General features: G+C 41.0%; 1 protein-coding gene across 1 annotated transcript in view; it reads right to left on the bottom strand.

Annotated features, from left to right (window-relative positions):
- Nucleotides 1-1,321: 1,321 nt before the first annotated feature.
- Nucleotides 1,322-16,901, bottom strand: part of DCP1B (decapping mRNA 1B) — a 58,308-nt gene continuing 42,728 nt past the window's right edge. The window contains exons 6-9 of the mRNA XM_049627018.1: nt 8,989-9,117; nt 6,618-7,490; nt 3,926-4,174; nt 1,322-1,538 (exon numbers count right to left, since the gene is read on the bottom strand). Of these exons, the coding sequence (XP_049482975.1) occupies nt 1,458-1,538; nt 3,926-4,174; nt 6,618-7,490; nt 8,989-9,117 (1,332 nt within the window). The 3' untranslated portion in view covers nt 1,322-1,457. The remainder of the gene's footprint in view (nt 1,539-3,925; nt 4,175-6,617; nt 7,491-8,988; nt 9,118-16,901) is intronic.

Genomic DNA, 16,901 nt, shown 5'->3' with positions numbered 1-16,901 from the left:
CCATTCTCCTTATGAGAGTATGGAGGTATTACATACACAATTATTAATTTCAAGTATTTTGTTAGAACATCACATGGGTTTACATCTGTGTTAGATATTGTAGGAGATGTCAAAAAAAAAAAAAAAGAAAAAAGAAAAAAGAAAGAAAGAAATCCTTCCTTCCTAAACGTAGGAGGGTAACAGTAGACTCCTCAGTCCAGTGAATGGCACATCACAAGGGTAATAAGAGTCAATTCCTTTCCTGCCCACCTTTTCTCTGTAGAAGAAAAGGCACACTCCTGCAGGAGCAGGGGAAGTGGTATTCCCAGGAACACTACTGATGGTGTGCCTGCATGAAGGTCCACAGCTTAAAGCCCAAGTCTTAGCATTGGAAGCTATCAGGAAACCTATTTTTCCCATGCCTCCTATATGACCTATAAAATGAGAATAAAACCTGTCTTCCGGACAGCATTCTAGAGATTTTTTATGATCTAAGAATAAAAAGAGCTATAGAAATGCAAAGCTTTATTTATTACCAGTATTCAGCAGAGACTAATTCCCATATCGACACTTCTGGGCCTTAACAAGGGCTCTTCGGACTCCCTCCAAGATTAAGCTCCTCATCTCTGTGAACATAAAATCAATCTGCTCTGTAGCTTGAAGAGTCTTTGTCATTATGCCCCTAAAGAACCTAGCACCTCTCTTCAGAGGCCAAGAGAAAGCTTTAAAATCTTTTGTAGACTTCTTCTCAGCATGTTTTGCTAAAAATGACAAAATGTTCATTTGGAAGCATAGGCAGGCATATTCGGCTGGTTAGGTCCAAAAGAAATAACAGGAGCTGGGATAAACGAAGTGTTACTGGAAATCTGGGCCATTTGTGGACTCCTAGAACAACTCGCCTCTAGAAGCTAGCTATAAATATCCTTAGAAATAATTTCCCTTCAAAAGCCTTGGGAAAACATGCCAACTGGATTTTTACAAATGAAACGTTTACTTTGGTAAAAGAAAACCTCCAAAGGCTAGGGTAGGTCCGCGTAGGTTAGTATGTGGGGTGACACTGCCACCTGGTGGCTGGCATGCGCTACAGCACAAGGAGCTCAGCAACAGGGAAACCACACTCCCCGCGTTCAAAGAATAACCAGAGCTATTAATAAAAAAGAAACCAAGTTTCCAGAACAGTCCTTCCTACTGAGAGGCTACTTCTTGTAGAATTGGCCCCATGCCTGCAAGGAAAAAATAATTTAAGCTTGGAATTTACTGTGTGATATGAGCAAAAGACTTCTATCTGCTTGATTCTTAGTACAAGGTGTAACCAAAGGATGTGATTAAAAAAGAGCTTGACTGAAAAAAATTCTGAAATGTTTTAATTCATATCGTACATACTTTTAAAAAAGGCGGAAACATTTAGGGTAACACCACTGATGTGAAAGAATCTTGAGCCACAGGACCTTGAAAATCAGTCTGAAAATGTTTTGCTTTCACATTGTCTTTTTCATGGCTGCTTGTGTCATGCTGAAGAGATAAGCTTCGTAGATTATATTCAAGAAGTTGTCATCGTTCTGGAAAACAAAATCAAAAGACCCAAGGGAATGTGATTTGGCTGGCAGGAACCAAAGGCTTCCTCTGTCTTGGAGCTAAACTGGCATTCTGACACTCAGACGCTCCACTCTGCCTGTCTGCTCCAACGGCTGGTGGTTTTTCACTGCACACGAGAGTGTTAAGTGGGACTGGAGGCCTGACCAAGTCAGCTGCTGGTGTCCAACAGTCATATGAGAAGTAGCAAGTGCTCATTACCTACAGCACGGATGGGCAGCCCAGCCACATGGCAGTATGGGATGAGGGTCACTCAAAAAAAGCCCGGGTCTGTTTCAGGAAAAGATACAGGTTCTAACAGAAGGCTGGAGTGGGAGGCAATGATCCAGGTCAGTGGTCTCTTTGGTCAGGAGATAGCTGGGGCTTCTTAAAGGTTCTCCAAGTCTCCCACAATATATACACTTTATTTCAACATTAGTTAAGATTTACTTGCAACATGCTTCATTTATATCATCGAAACTAGCATAATTCTCCCATTAATTATGGAAAGTTTTTGGTCTGGGTGAGTGGGCAGCAGTTAGACTGGCAGTCTCTGGGCTCTACTGCGTGGCTAGGACTGAGGGAGAATCATGGGTCTAATCAGTGGTGCTCTTTGTTTTTAATTCTAGAGACTTCTCCCTCCCACTCAAATCCTTTAAAGCTTTAGCAATTCACCCACATTTCACATTCCCCCTTCATTCCCTCTTGGCACCCCACGCACATAGAGTTATTCTCATGCAATGAAAGAGTGATTTCTCCCTGTTTTTCCTACAAAGTAGCCACAAAGTCCCTGTGCGTGAGACTGTGTCCTACCAACAGGCGAAGACTAAAAACAGTCTGCATGAGTGACTTCCAAGAGTCCATCAGGAAGATGATGTCTACATGGGGAAAAGTAAAGTGTATGCAGAGAGTGGACGGATCATAATTTTCTACCTAGCAACGTACCGGGCCTGCTCTAGACTTTTGCTGGAGTCTTGGCTCCTGTACAAAGATCTTTGGAACAATGTTTTTTTAAATGGAATGAACCAGAAAAAAATGTGAAACTTTTCAATTTAAGTTTTTTTTTTTTTTATTGCACATAAAAAAGAAGTTTATAGATGTCCTAAGTCCTCATGAACTTATGAGTGGCTTGAAAAGGTGGGAAATATTTTTACCCTGATATTTGTTTATGGATTATATGGATCAGCAACTCATTTGTTGCTGATCTTTAGTGGGCTGCTATTCTGCTTTCACACTTGGACACTGATTGCTAGCCCTCTCTCCTTCCCTTCCCTCCAAAATACGTGACCTTTAAAAAATGTTTTTAATAACAGAGACCACAGGCTTTTTAACTAGGACGGAACATCTGTGGAGTGCTAGCCAGCTCTCTGAAAGTCTGCCAAAGCTTAAGTAAAGTACCACAAAAATTTTCTTAAAGACTATATCAAAGACACCTAACTATGTTAACTGAGGTGTTTGAAGTCTGTCTGGATAAAAGTGTTCCACTTTTCAAGGCCTAGCATATATTTTTGGGGTATGCTTCACCTGGTAGACTGCTGAACGGCCTCCGGAGGCCCATCCCTTGCAGTCCCATTACTACCATGGCCCCAGCCCAGTGCAGCAGGAAGGAGCACTCTGTAGCCAGACTGCGGTTGAATCCTAGCTCTGCTATTTCCTAGCTGTGGCCTCAGGCCAGTCACTTAGCCTCAGTTTCCTTGTCTTTAAATAGAAAAGATAATAGGGTTGTTGTAGATGGATTAAATGAATTAATATATGTGAAGCATTTAAGACAGCGCCCGGCACAGAGCTCTCTACATGTGGCCACTGTTATGTTGTTACCTCATGAGCCAAGTGAGACAAATGGCTGACAAAGAAGTCCCCTCCTTCTATCCTGTCCTATCAGTAGGTTTCAAAATTATTTGTAAAATATGCCCTTAGTAGTCACAGCCATTACTCGCTTCCCTACCTTTTTCCTCCTTCTTCAACAGTCCTTGTGAACCTTCCCCTAAATGCTGCCACTTACTCAAGATGGCTCTCACCTCCATTTCCCCATGGTGAGCTTTCTGGGCACCAGCCAGCACCTACAATCCTCCCAGTGGCTGCTTAATTATACAGTATACGTTTCTTTCTTTTCTGGCAGGTGACAGCTTGGAGGACTTAGTCAATACTACAAAATCCTTGATGGTCTGAGACACCCAAAGTCCACAGCCAGTATTTTGAATCTCACCCAGCTAACTGAGCATGGATGCCATTGAGGTTTAGGTTGAATTGTTACATGGTCCTTTTATTCTTGGGGAGTACTAAGTAGGCATTAGCTAACTGAGTCTTTATCTCAAAGTGGCAACCAACAGGTCAGCAGGGAAAGGGAAGAATAGAGATGACGTGACTCTCCTACCTGAATGAGATACAGCAGTGCTTCCTGAAGCTGGAGCTTGGTAAGTGGGCTGCTGGTGACTGCAGGGGGTTCTGGGGTCTGCAGAGGCAGGAGGAGGCTGGTGGAAGTGGCAGCTGGTTCTTGGCTTCCCAGAGGCAGGAGCCCACTGTCCCTCTCCTTTGGTGGGGCACAGGTGGGTTGTGTGAACACCATAGGGGACATGAGCAGAGAAGGAGCCACTGTAGCAAGGACGCGCGGAGGTGAGATGGCCTGCTCACAGCAAATACACACAGAGGGCAGGAGTAAGTAGCAACTCATTGAAAAGAAAGGTAGACAGATAAAGAGGCCCCTCGCTGGCAAGAATGGATATAAATGAGTTTCAGTATTAATTGCTCACAACTCCACTAGGTGGAGGAGCCTGTAGGAGACTGACTCCTGCTCAGTTGTCTCCATATTTTCCTTTGTCATCACTAAGCTGCTCTGGCAGTCTGCCGCTGTGACTATTGTTCCCACTGCATATAAAGCTCATCCTCTGAGTAATATTTTCTGCAGTTTACCACCATCACTTTGCAGCATGCATTTAGGACTGCTGGTCTCTTCCTCAGGGCCAACTGGCCACTACTCTGACCTAAAGGTCCAGCAACCCACGTGAGTTGTTACACTTGCTGGGGGCACACACACATTTCCGCTCCTGATTTCTCTACGTGGAGGAACCTTCCCAGCCTCTCTCCACCTGCTCATGATTTCTCACTAGGAGGGAGACATGCTTATTAGGTTCACCCCTCCTAGTCCCTCCCTGATAGGATCTGCCAGCTCACGGAGAGCATCCAGCTCAAGTATGGGGGCAGGAAGGGCCAGTGGTGCTCAGCACTGCCAGTGACTTATCTGTCCAAGACAGTATGTCTACCTCACTTGGCTAAACACCTAAAACCAAGTTTTCCAACAGCTTTTCCAGTTATGCAAGTGACATTTTATCCCTGTCTGACGGACTCCTACAGCTAGCTCTCATTTGTTTCTAAGGCAGGTGAGAAAAAATGCCCCAAAAGAACTCACGAGAAGAGGGCATAAAGGCTGATAGTCTAGAAGCTGCTGTGATTTTTATAATCACTCCCTCAGTATCTTTTTGGGCAGAAAGAAGCCTGGAGGAAGGCAGGTTGTTTGTTTTCTTTAACTGTCCCTATCTGCCATCGCGAGGAGAGGAGCTAGAACAGATGCCACCCACAGTGCGGGTCCCGGCACCCTTAAGGAGAATGCAGTGCAGGCTGACGGATGCACACTGTCGTGATCAGCTCTCCACGCACGTGGGCACTGAAGAGAAATGAGAATTGTGCCCACTGAAGTTGATGTCAAACTATTAACCCCAACTTTTCTAGCGTCCCATCTAAACCACCAAGAGAAGCAGGTATCAAAGAAAGGGACACTATTGCACTGAAATGAGGAGGGGGGTGGGTAACAATCGTTTCTTTGAGATTGTCATAAATAATCAACAACACTTTGACTCATGTATACAAAGACTTATGCTATGTGACTGTGATCTTTGTTTTCAAAAAGGTGAAGGACTTTTGAGGAACCGTTGTAAGCTACGGTCCTGTAAGCAGGACAAAAAGACCAATGCTGACATCTGTTAATGAACAGAGAGAATGTCCTAACTTTTTTATTTTTTTTAATTTTCTTTTTTAAAGTTTATTTATTTTTGAGAGAAGGAGACAGAGCATGAGTGGGGGAGAGGCAGAGAGAGAGAGGGAGACACAGAATCTGAAGCAGGCTGTAGGCTCTGAGCTATCAGCACAGAGCCCGATGTGGGGCTTGAACTCACAAACTGTGAGATCATGACCTGAGCCGAAAGTCGGATGCCTAACTGACTGAGCCACCCAGGAACGCCAAGAAATGTCGTAACTTTTAAACCCAATGCCTTTTCACTGAATTTGTACCAATCCAAATGGGGAAAAAAAAAAAATCAGAGGTCTCCAGATGTTACTCATAGGTGATGAAACAGCTGTGGTTTTCTCACCACTCCAAGTTACTGATAAACTTAGAACTGCCTTCCTCAAAGGACAGAGTATTTCTCAAAGTATTTCCTCCTGTCTGGCACTTTGTGTGTGTGTGTGTGTGTGTGTGTGTGGAGTTAGATGGCATACTCACTCCTCTCTCAATCTTCATTAAGCTATACCAGCGACAGAAATAAAACCAGCCTGCACCTCTGAGGTGGTGAGTCTGCATGCCTTGTCACTTGTCACACACCTGCAGGTATGTACCCACAGGAAGCACGGTGCCCAGCACGTAGTAAGTGCTCAAAGGTATTTAGTGAATACATGGATAAACAGTAATGATTTTAAAATAATCAGAAAAGGTCGAATGTTTGGCATCTCACAGTATTTCAGAGCAGACAGTAAGTATCCATGGTCCAAGATTAGGGGGTTCTCGGCACATCCGTGTTGTTTCCCGTGTTCACGTGCTTGTGTCAGGCCTTATGACACTGTGAAGATTTAACTGTACAAATAAAGTATCTCTAAAAGGTGGGAAGCCCCCAGATGGCTAAGCAAAGAAAGGATGCTCTCTCCAGGCAGAAAGTTATGGTGATAATCAGATGCACAGATATGGCGCTCGGCGCCCTGCTCTGCACAGAAATGTCCCTAGAGCACAGAGGCTGATGTCAAGCTTCACTGCAGTGCAGCAATACCGCCCCCACGCCCCCACCCCTGTAGACACGCACCTGAAAAAGAGGAGTCTGCTTCTCTGTGCTGGGTGTCTTGTCTATCCAGGACTCCAAGGTCTTCCCTGTCCTAGAGCTCTGGGTTACCACGGGGAACTTTGCTGCCAAAGCCGGCCGGTTAGATGCGTGCAACTGCTGCTCCTGCTGTACAATCTGAAGCTTTTTCAGTAACTCTTGAGGGGAGATCACTCCAGAGCTGCTCATCTGATTGCCAGAGAGGGGGAGTGTCGGTCTCGGGTGTGTTGACTGCTCTTTTCCGTGAGCCTGATGTCCTGGTGTCTGAGGTGGAAGGGAGCCATTGAAATACCCCACCTGTGCCTGCACCAGTCCCCTTACTGGAGCGCCAGGGGTGGCAGCGGGGAGAGTGCTGCTGAGGTTTGGGGCAGCTGAGCCAGCAGGTGCTGGTATACTAGGCTCATACTTGTTCGCTGACCTTGGGGTGCTCTGAAGCTTCTCCAACAGGTTCTGAGTTCTGGAAGCACTCTGTACATGACAGGAAGTCCCAATGCTATGGGGAGACCCTGGCTGGACAGGTCCCAGAAAAACCTCCCCAGCAGAACAGGTATTGCCATTTTTACAGGGCCGGTTTTCAGGCAGCTCTGACAATGGATGGAGGTCTGTACTCCTGACCATGAGTTTCTGAATGGCTGGACAGAGCTGTTTCTCGAGGGGGGGTGAGTGTCTTCTGGGTTCCTCATAGGAGAGAGAGCGTACAACCCCCTGCCTGACCGGAAGTTTCTCCTGCTGCTGCTGCTGCTGCTGCTGCTGGTGGCGGATGGTCTGTGGGGACCCCACAGTTTCTTGACATGTAGATTTGTCCTGCTTCCCAAAGAGAGCTGTCAAGGACAAGTGTTGTGGTTCAGGGTCTAAGGTCTGGAAAAAATAAAAATGTCTGAAAATGGTTCTATAGACAATTTGGTTATATAGGGGGGCTATGAAACATAACTAACCTCACTGATGATTTATTCTATTTACACAGGATCAATTAGAAGGGATGAAAAAACTATAATTATAGTAAATTTTACAAATTTAAGACCTCCTTTTAAGGTCAAAAATTTTCAGTATTCTTCTCACCCCTGAGATAATGGTCATATTCTAGCATCTGTTGATAAAATAGGTCCTTGATGGGCTTGGGGTTCACAGACAGGGGACCAGTATGGTACAAACATATACTAAAAGGGAAATAATCTCTTCAACAGGAAGTCCGCCTAACCCTGCAGAGTACAAGAAGATGCTGAGAATGCACAGGAATGTGAGGATTTTTGTAGAATTATAAATTTAGGACTGGAAAGAAATCTAAGTCATCTAATCTAACTTGACCCTTTCAACTATATACCAGTAGCTTTAAAACAATCATCATGTGCATACATACTATGTGCCCTGGCCCGATCAGTCACAAAGCTACCTCCTTCCTGCTCTGTATCACCTCCTGCTCCTTCTGCTGCTTCCTGTGTTGTTGGACTAAGAAAACATGAGCTTCATTCTAAAGTCAACCTATTCCAGTTTCTCTATTAAAAAAAATTTCCATGGAAGGCAAACAAAAATAAAAGAAAGCTAAAACATAATTAGAAAAGACTTATTTTTAAAAAAAATCAACATGAGCCTTTCATTTAGACAGTCTTTATGTCTTTTGGCTCTATATTCATTTTCAAAATTGATTTAAATGAATTCCTTAAAAACAAACAAACAAAAAAATACCAAACCTTTAATGAGGAATAACCATAGGAAACAGAAATAGCCACGTCACATTTGTAATCAATAATGGGACTTCCAGATTAGCAATTTTGTTAATGCTGCACTATTCTGAAAAATATACGTACAAAATATGCCATCATATTTATATATTTAGATGCAAATGCCATGACAAATCATCAGGTCTACAGGGGAATTGTATGCCCCTCCTCAGAACAGGAATCCATTTCTGTACACTCAGTGCCCAGCGCCACACCCAGTATGGTGGAAGTGCTCAGAAATGTTTAACTGACTTGTTGCCTTGGTGCCCTTCCCTCAGTAGCCTTGGGAAGCCAACCACCTACCTCAGAAGAACACAGGCCTGCCAGGTAGTATTCCTGTCAGCTCTGACAATGTTACGAGTTTGCTGTTTTTTAAAAAATATATTATCTAAGGAGTTCAAGTCCACAAGAGATGAGCACAGATTATGGTAAATGCCAAAATTAAAAATTTCAACCTGCTTCTAGGAAGAATACATTAATAGTAATTTTTTAAAAATCTTGAATTTGAAATCTCTCTTTCTTGGGTTTACCTTGAAGCACCCTTGAATAGTACCAGGCTCTCCCTTGACTATACTCTGGGTCAAAGTTCTTTAAGAATTCTAGAGAGACATGGCAAATGAAAAGCACAGGACTTGTACCTGGCTGGGCCGAGGTATGCGCTGTTGCTGGTTTTCACTAGGCTTCACTGGAATTGGTTTGATGAGATTGGGGTTGTCATAGATAGCAGATGAACTGGTTATCTGTTTTGGCTCAGAACAGGTTTTACACTGAAATGGAAAAAAGAACCTTATTTTTGGTGAAAAAGAAGCTTTAATCTTTTTAAAAGTACATAACTTGTTGCTCTTTATTTTATCTAATTGGTAGCTATTTTTTGATAAATTTTTGTGCAAAAAGGAAAATTACTTTATCTCCTCTGATATGAACTATATTTGAGTATAAGTCAAATTCAAATTTAATTTTTCTTTGTTGTACAATTTCAATGCCCTAAAAATATTACCAACAGTGTCAGTCTGCAAGACCCAGAGACTCTGAGATACCTAGATGCTTGAAAGGCTATGGATATGCTTAAGAAGCAATAGTTTAAAGATACAGAGTCTAGGAGCACCTGGGTATCTCAGTTGGTTGAGCATCCGGCTCTTGATTTCAGCTCAGGTCATGATCTCACCATTGTGAGACTGAGCCCCAAGTCACGTTTTGCACTGAGTATGGAGCCTGCTTAAGATTCCCCCCCCCCCCCCCCCGCCCCTCCCCCGCTCATGCAAGTATGTGGACACACTCACTTGCTCTCTGTCAAAAGAAATGGAAAGAGTATCACTTACTTAACCATATGCTTATTGTTGTTTGTTTACATTATTTCACACTTTTCAACATGGTATAATAAAGATTTTTACTTGTGGAAAAAAAAGAAATGGAGAGTCTAATGCTTTTCAATGAAAACAGTGATAGAAACAATGATTTATTATTTTTAAATTTTTTAATGTTTATTTATTTTTGAGTGAGAGAGAGAGAGAGAGAAAGAGACAGAGTGTGAGCCAGAGAGGGGCAGAGACAGAGGGAGACACAGAATCCCAAGCAGGCTACAGGCTCTGCACTGGGAGCACAGAGCCCTATGCGGGGCTTGAACCCACAAACTGTGAGATCATGACCTGAGCTGAAGTCAGACGCTTAACTGACTGAGTCATCCAGGTGCCCCAGAAACAATTCTTTAAATGCCATGTCTGGATAACTGTATGGTTTATTCACCCACTAGCAGTTGACTTAAAACTGGGGAGTTGCATTATCAAAGTAACTAAACTTTTCGGTCTACAAACCAAAAAGTAAAGCTGATTCAAACCATTGATTTAAAAACTGCTAACATCATCTTTATTTAATAAATGACGTTTTACATAAACAGAATAATTCAAATCTGAGTGTTCTGAGCCACTCACTACAAATTAGAATTTCACAGAGAAAGAGACAAGAGACAAGACTCATCATTTCAAATACTGAATCATTATCATATATTAATCTAACCAACCATGCAATTGCTAACACAGTAGGATTTATAACACCAAGAATACAGCAATGATGTCAGTATCTACCTTGTTGAAACACCAAATAAAACTGAATATAAAACCATACCTTCTATTCTATATTCTCCATAGCATTGCTAGTTTCAACTGTCAAGGCCTCAGGCCAGAAAATATCTCACACTGTCCCTGACATGGAATGAGCTATAAAGACACTCTTATTCCTCAAGAATCTAAGGTGTTTTACAGTTATTGGGTTGTATTTTCTAATTCAAGGATGTAAGAGTATGGGGTCAATTACCACCATGTTCACTTGTGTTTGTAAAATTAATTGTACATAGGACTTATTTTCTTCCAAGAGTCCTATCAATAATTTGGGTATTTGGCACTAGATTGATTGGGAGGTGAAATCCCTTTGAGTCAAAAAATGTTATTTCTAATTCTTAGGTGAATGCTGGTGGCTGCATGGACCAACTGGCCTGGCTTTCCAAGGCAATAACCAACACAAGACAAGAATACAGCCTGAGATAGAGTCACTTACAAAATGTTAGCATGGAAGCCTAGAACTTCTGCTTGCTATGTAAAAGAAAGAGGACACTCAGATTACTTTCAATGAATGACTGTGTCTGTACTTTTTCATCCTCTCTGTTCAGGGACCTTGAATTCAAACAAAGAAAAACAGATTTTCCCCCCACCTTTGCTATACACATATCTGCATGGGCCGAGAAGCTGCTGTTTCTTGCTATGCATAAGCCCCAGATAGCCTTTCTAAGTAAAACTGCTATAAGCTGTCTTCTGTGTCACTATCTATCCATCACTGAAGCCTTGCTTTCATGTAAAAATTGTTCTTTATCAAATTGCTCAGAATTAAACATCATCTGCCTCAATAGTTCGTAGCTCATTTTCCAGCTGTTTAATTTTCTATGCTTCTCTCGACCCAAATAACTCTATGATACTTGGAAAAAAACACAGAGCTGGAAAAAGTGCATAATGGATTCTCCATAGAGATCCTGAGGCACTTCTTTAAAGCCTTAAAAACTATGTCACATGATCTCACTTTCTCACACAGAAACACACAAACATATGTACCCATGCCAAGAGAAAAGCCTGGAAGAAAATATACTGAAAGCGTTAAAAGTAGACATCTTGGGGTTATAGGATTATGGGTATTTTTTATTTCCCTTTTCTACTTTTTTGACTTTCCTCATTGAACATCAAACGACACTTAGTAATTTCTTTAATTTTATAAATAAATCACAGTATATTAAAAGAGACTTATTAATTCTTGCCTTAAACCACAAAACACAACATAGTCCATTTCTGCACACTCAGAACTTAACTATGCAGCCAAGGATCCTTTCTGGCCCTGGTTCTTTTTCTTACTGAGCGTTGGTGGTTTTACTGTATTGCTCATTTGCATATCAGCTAGAAGTCTAATAGGAGGTAAAAAGAGATGAAGCTCAAATTAACATCATGCTACTTTACAGCAGATTCACAGAAAGTTGTTGCTTAGGGGAAAAAACATAAAATATTGGCCAAAATAAGGTTTTTAAATTATTTTATTAACTTCATGTAAGTAATTGCATCTGATGTCAGTAGGCTTCACTTTACCAATATCATGTACCTCTAGCTCAAAAGTTTTCCTCCTCTTAATTTTTGGGATTTTCAAGAATTGAGTAATTTTAAAGTTGGGCAGCATCCCAGAAATCACTGAGTTGAATCCCTACCCAGAGAAGTGAGATTCTTTTCTAGTATCCTGGTATGTCATCATGTGGTTTCTTCCTGAATACTCCTGGTGATGGGAGAGGCACTTCCTCACACGAGAAGTCCGAGGGAAATCTTGTTTTCTTTCTCTTTTGCCTCTTTCTGTGTTCCCCCTTTCCTGTACCTCACAGCCATTTTACTCATGATCTCCACATGTTCTGAAATGTCTGTGTGTGGGAGAGGAGGTAACACAAACACAGGCAAATATAAAGCAGGTTTACACAATGCAACGGAAGTTCACAGAGGAGCATATACATCAGGTTGTGTAGATCAGAAATAACAGGATGGACAAAGACCATTTGAAATGGGCCATGAAGGGCTAATCATACGTTGGCAGGTAAAGAAGGAGAGGGGACAGCATGGGAAGAAGGCATGAAGACACTTGCAGGAAGTGACACTGTTACTCTGTTTGGTAGGAGTTTCAAATATTTGTGGGGGGTGGTGGAGTAGAAGGTAGTGAGATCAGAAGAATAAACTGGGGCTATGTTATGTAATCCTTGGAGAGTCCAAAGGTTCATATACTAGGCAACGAGAAACCAGGAAGAATTTAGACCAGAGAAGTAATGTGATGATTCAGGTGCTCCTGGGTTACATCACTGGCTGTTAATGACAGAAGGAATAATTTCTTCTGCTTATCACACAGTTGGAGCAATTAACATTATGCATATAACATGTATTTGGGTTTAGAGAAAAGCAAGTCTATACGCTGATTAAACATCTGCACCTCACGTCAACACTATAACAACCAATATGGGGGCATAATGATGAATAGAACACTGTTTTGACCTCAACAAGTTTATTATTTTTATTTTTTATTTTTTTAATGTTTTTTTCAATTTATTCTTGAGAGAGAGAGAGAGAGAGAGCGAGCAAGCATGAGTGGGGGAGGGGTAGAGCAAGAGAGGGACACAGAATCCGAAGCAGGCTCCAGGCTCTGAGCCGTCAACACAGAGACCAACGTGGGGCTCGAACTCACAATCCGTGAGATCATGACCTGAGCCGAAGTCGGATGCTCAACCGACTGAGCCACCCAGGCACCCGTGACCTCAACAAGTTTATAGTGGTAGAAGTTGACTTAAAGGTAACAAACGAGGAAGAACAAAATAAGTTCTAAATAGTAACAGACTGCTGAGTTCAGTAGAAAGAATAATTAATTTGAATGAAGAGATCTGGGAAAATTCCATGTAAAAGTGGAATTTTAACTGGGCTTTGAAGGATATGTAGATTCTGAAGGGCAAACAAAGTGAGGGGAAACACTGCAAGTTGTAGGTACGGTATAAAGTGATAGCCTACATGACATCTCCAAAACCACGTGTGAGTGTTTCTGTGTGTGTGTTCTGTGTCCTTTGATGAGACAGTCAGGTGCAGCTATAAGAGGAGACACTGGAGAGGCTCAGGAAACAAAATTATACTCAAAGGTCCTAGAAACAGGAGGCACAGGACGCCCCGCAGGGCCACATGGGGCAGCCTCAGGGTGGGCAGGGAGCAGAAAGTGGGAGCAAAGGGAAAGCCAAGACTAGAGCCTCTGCTGGGGTTTCTGCACTTTAGGACTGGCTAGTTTGGATAACTGCAGTATGTTCTACACTACAGGGTGGTCCCTAGTAGCCTAACCTGGTTCTGAAATGATTAAGGCAGAGGAATATTACCTCCTGGGGTGCTGGGGCCAGATCCAGGAGGGATGGCTCTAGACTGGTTAGTGTGCATGTCAAAGGCATCCTCTGACTGGGCCCTTTGCTAGTTCTAAGAATGGGCTAGCCCAAGGAGGAGGATTCTGTCCCCAACCAGAAGACTTTTAAGATGTCAAAACATCATAAAAGAAAAATAACACAATATATGTGTTTGCGTATGTGAATGTGTGTATGTGTGTGTATGCATATGTGTGTGTGTATTGAGAGGAGGGAGGGAGAAGAAAGAAAATAATTTTTGTTCAATATTTGCATTCATTATTTATTGGCCATCGTTAAGCTGCCCTCACAGAACCTAAGTTCCCAGAGGGCAAAAATGTCACCTTTTAAGATTAATCTTTGGTGTGCCTAACATAGTGCAATTAGTAAAGTATAATGAGTTGACAGTTGCCAAGTCATTAGGATATCTTTCAATGGCTGTTAAAGAATTAAGCAAAACACAAAACTAATACAGAAATAGTTGTTACTGACTGAATCTGGCATTTTAAAGCATCCTCTGTCCAGGCCCTCCAATCGAAGGATAATGAAACTGTGGTTAATTCAGATTCATATTCATTTGTATTCATTCCCTCAACAATCATTTATTTAGCACCTATGTGCTGGGAGCTCTGAAGGTTCTGAAGATAAATGAAGGATGTTCTTAGTACTCAAGTAGCTCACAGTCCAACAATCAAGAGAAGGTCAACCATCAAGTCAAAGGCATGCTAAAGAAATTCAGTCCGTTGTCCTTTACTATGTACCCTCCCCTCAGGATTTTTCTGAGCTTCCTTGTTGTGTCATTGAAGTTGTTTTCTACCTGCCCTTTCCCCCTCTTCCCTTTCATTTTCTGTAAACTATAAAGTTTAAGAAAGCTCAAGACTTAGATTCAGGATCTAATGACATGTAAGAACATTTCGAAGTGGTGCTACATGTTTCTGTTTCACATTATATCACATTAGGAGGCATGTGATGTCTGGTTATCTGACTTTTAAAGGCACTGATCAGTGGATTCAGATGGTGGCAGATTGATCCTTCCATGGTCAAGTTTCCATCAAACTTTCTCATAATATTAACATTACTAATGACAATTGCTTGAATCACTTATTTTACTATGGTGATTTTAAGTTCTATCACTTCATCTACATTTAATAGCTGGAATTCTTGGTTGAGAACTTTCCCTCCTAAACCAGGATTATGAGGTTACTCTGAAAATTGGTCCCTGCTGGGCAGGCAGGGTAAATGCTTAATTCCTTCCCATAAACTACCAATTATCAGAGGAACGACTTGGTGTCCTAATACCTCCAAGAATAGCCAACAATTATTTTTTGTTTTGTTTTATATTTTTAGTCTGCTTGCTCTCTCATCACCACGAACTCACAGATTATATATATGCAATGTGTTTCAATCCATTGTAGTCATTCTTATTGATGTTAGAATTTGATGTTTTGGTTAGCGGTCCCTTCACGTTGACTTCTGTGCCCCTTTCACATAACCCTATTGTTTGATTTTCCTATCCCAGACATGGGATATAGGAATTGGGAATTTCTTCAAAGAGCGCTGATACCTTTTAGGAGGGAACAGTATTTAGAAACAAAAATCTTGGGGCCAAGGGTGCTTATTGCTACTGGGTTGTCACTTATCTCTAGGTCTCTTCAGGGTAGAAGTTAGTAACTACATATTTAAGAAACCAAATATGAACTAATTCTCACACTTCTACTTAAAATTTAACATTATATGACTTTAACTTAATATTTTTCTCTCATACGAAAGGTTTTGTTCTGAGCACATAAACATACTCATTTATTATATCCATGACAGCTAAAAAAATTACAATGCCAATATTATTATTAACAATAAAACCACTGAATGAAGTTTACAATTTCTTTGCAGTTCTTTTTGTCCTTCAAATATAATGCTCTAAGGGTCCTTATGTCCTTTAGATATAATGTACTAAGGGTCCAAATATGGGGCTCTGAAGTCACTCTAATTTCTTTTCTAAGTAATTATATCACAATATGATATTCAGTTATGTACATTATTTCAGCTGGTTTCCAAATCCTAGGTTTTAATTATCATTTTTCCCTAATTTTCTTTTTTCCTATGTTTCTAGAGAGTGTCAATCTTTTACTTCTCAATTTTTATAAGAGCAGTGTATAAAATAGGGAAATTAACCCTCTTCCTGTTGCTTAAATATAAATGTTTCTCAGTTTTATATATCTTTCCACTTTTTAAAACCAGGCAAAACATTTATTTTTTGATTTTTATATAGCTGAATGAATTGCTTTTGGGTTTTAAGATATAGTTAGGAAGATTTTCCCTTTCCAGATTACAAAGAAATCCATACAAATTTTTCTCTGGTACTTGAATGGTTTTTTTTACATTTAAATTTCTAATAATTTGGAATTTATCCTGGTATAAGGGACAAATCCAATTTTGTATTTTTCCAAATGGCTACCATTTGTTCCCATTTCATTTATTTAAATATCCACTCAAATAGTTGATTTGAGATTTTCATCTTTATCTTCATCCTAAATGACATCCTAATGGGGGGTCATTTTGGACTTTCTCACCTGTCCCATTGGTCTCTCTGGCTGTTTATGCATCGATACCATCAAGACCATAGTGTTTTATGTGCTTAGGTGTTAATGCCTTAATATTCAGAGTTTGCTGCCCCTTCTCTCCCAATAGTGCCCTTCTTTGTCAGAGTTTCTGCTGCTTTTCTTCCTGTATATTTCTTGATGAACTTTACAATCAACATGTCTGGCTCCAGAAAAGAAGAAAATAAACCAGTCTTTATTTGTTTAGGAATCATCTTAAATTTACAGACTAAACAGAAGTGAAAGCTTTAAGTTTCATCTTCTTATCCAAGATCAGGACATATATTTCCATTTGGTCAAGTCTATTTTTATGCCTTCATACAGGTTTTGCCCTTTCCTTGTTACCTTTATTCCAAAGAATGTTATATTAATAGTTGCTACTGTAAATGGGGTCTTCTAGTAAACCTTCTGATTGGGTACTATTTGTATATATGAAGCCTGCTGATTTCTTAGGCTACCTTTTAATCCACTTAAAACAAACAAGTCTTCTTTATCCTGCTGAAAGCAAATAAAGACT

The sequence above is a fragment of the Panthera uncia genome, chromosome B4, assembly GCF_023721935.1.
Source record: "Panthera uncia isolate 11264 chromosome B4, Puncia_PCG_1.0, whole genome shotgun sequence".
Classification (NCBI taxonomy): Eukaryota; Metazoa; Chordata; class Mammalia; order Carnivora; family Felidae; genus Panthera; species Panthera uncia.
The sequence above is the reverse complement of the archived record's forward strand: the minus strand, read 5'-3'. Positions and strand labels throughout refer to the sequence as shown.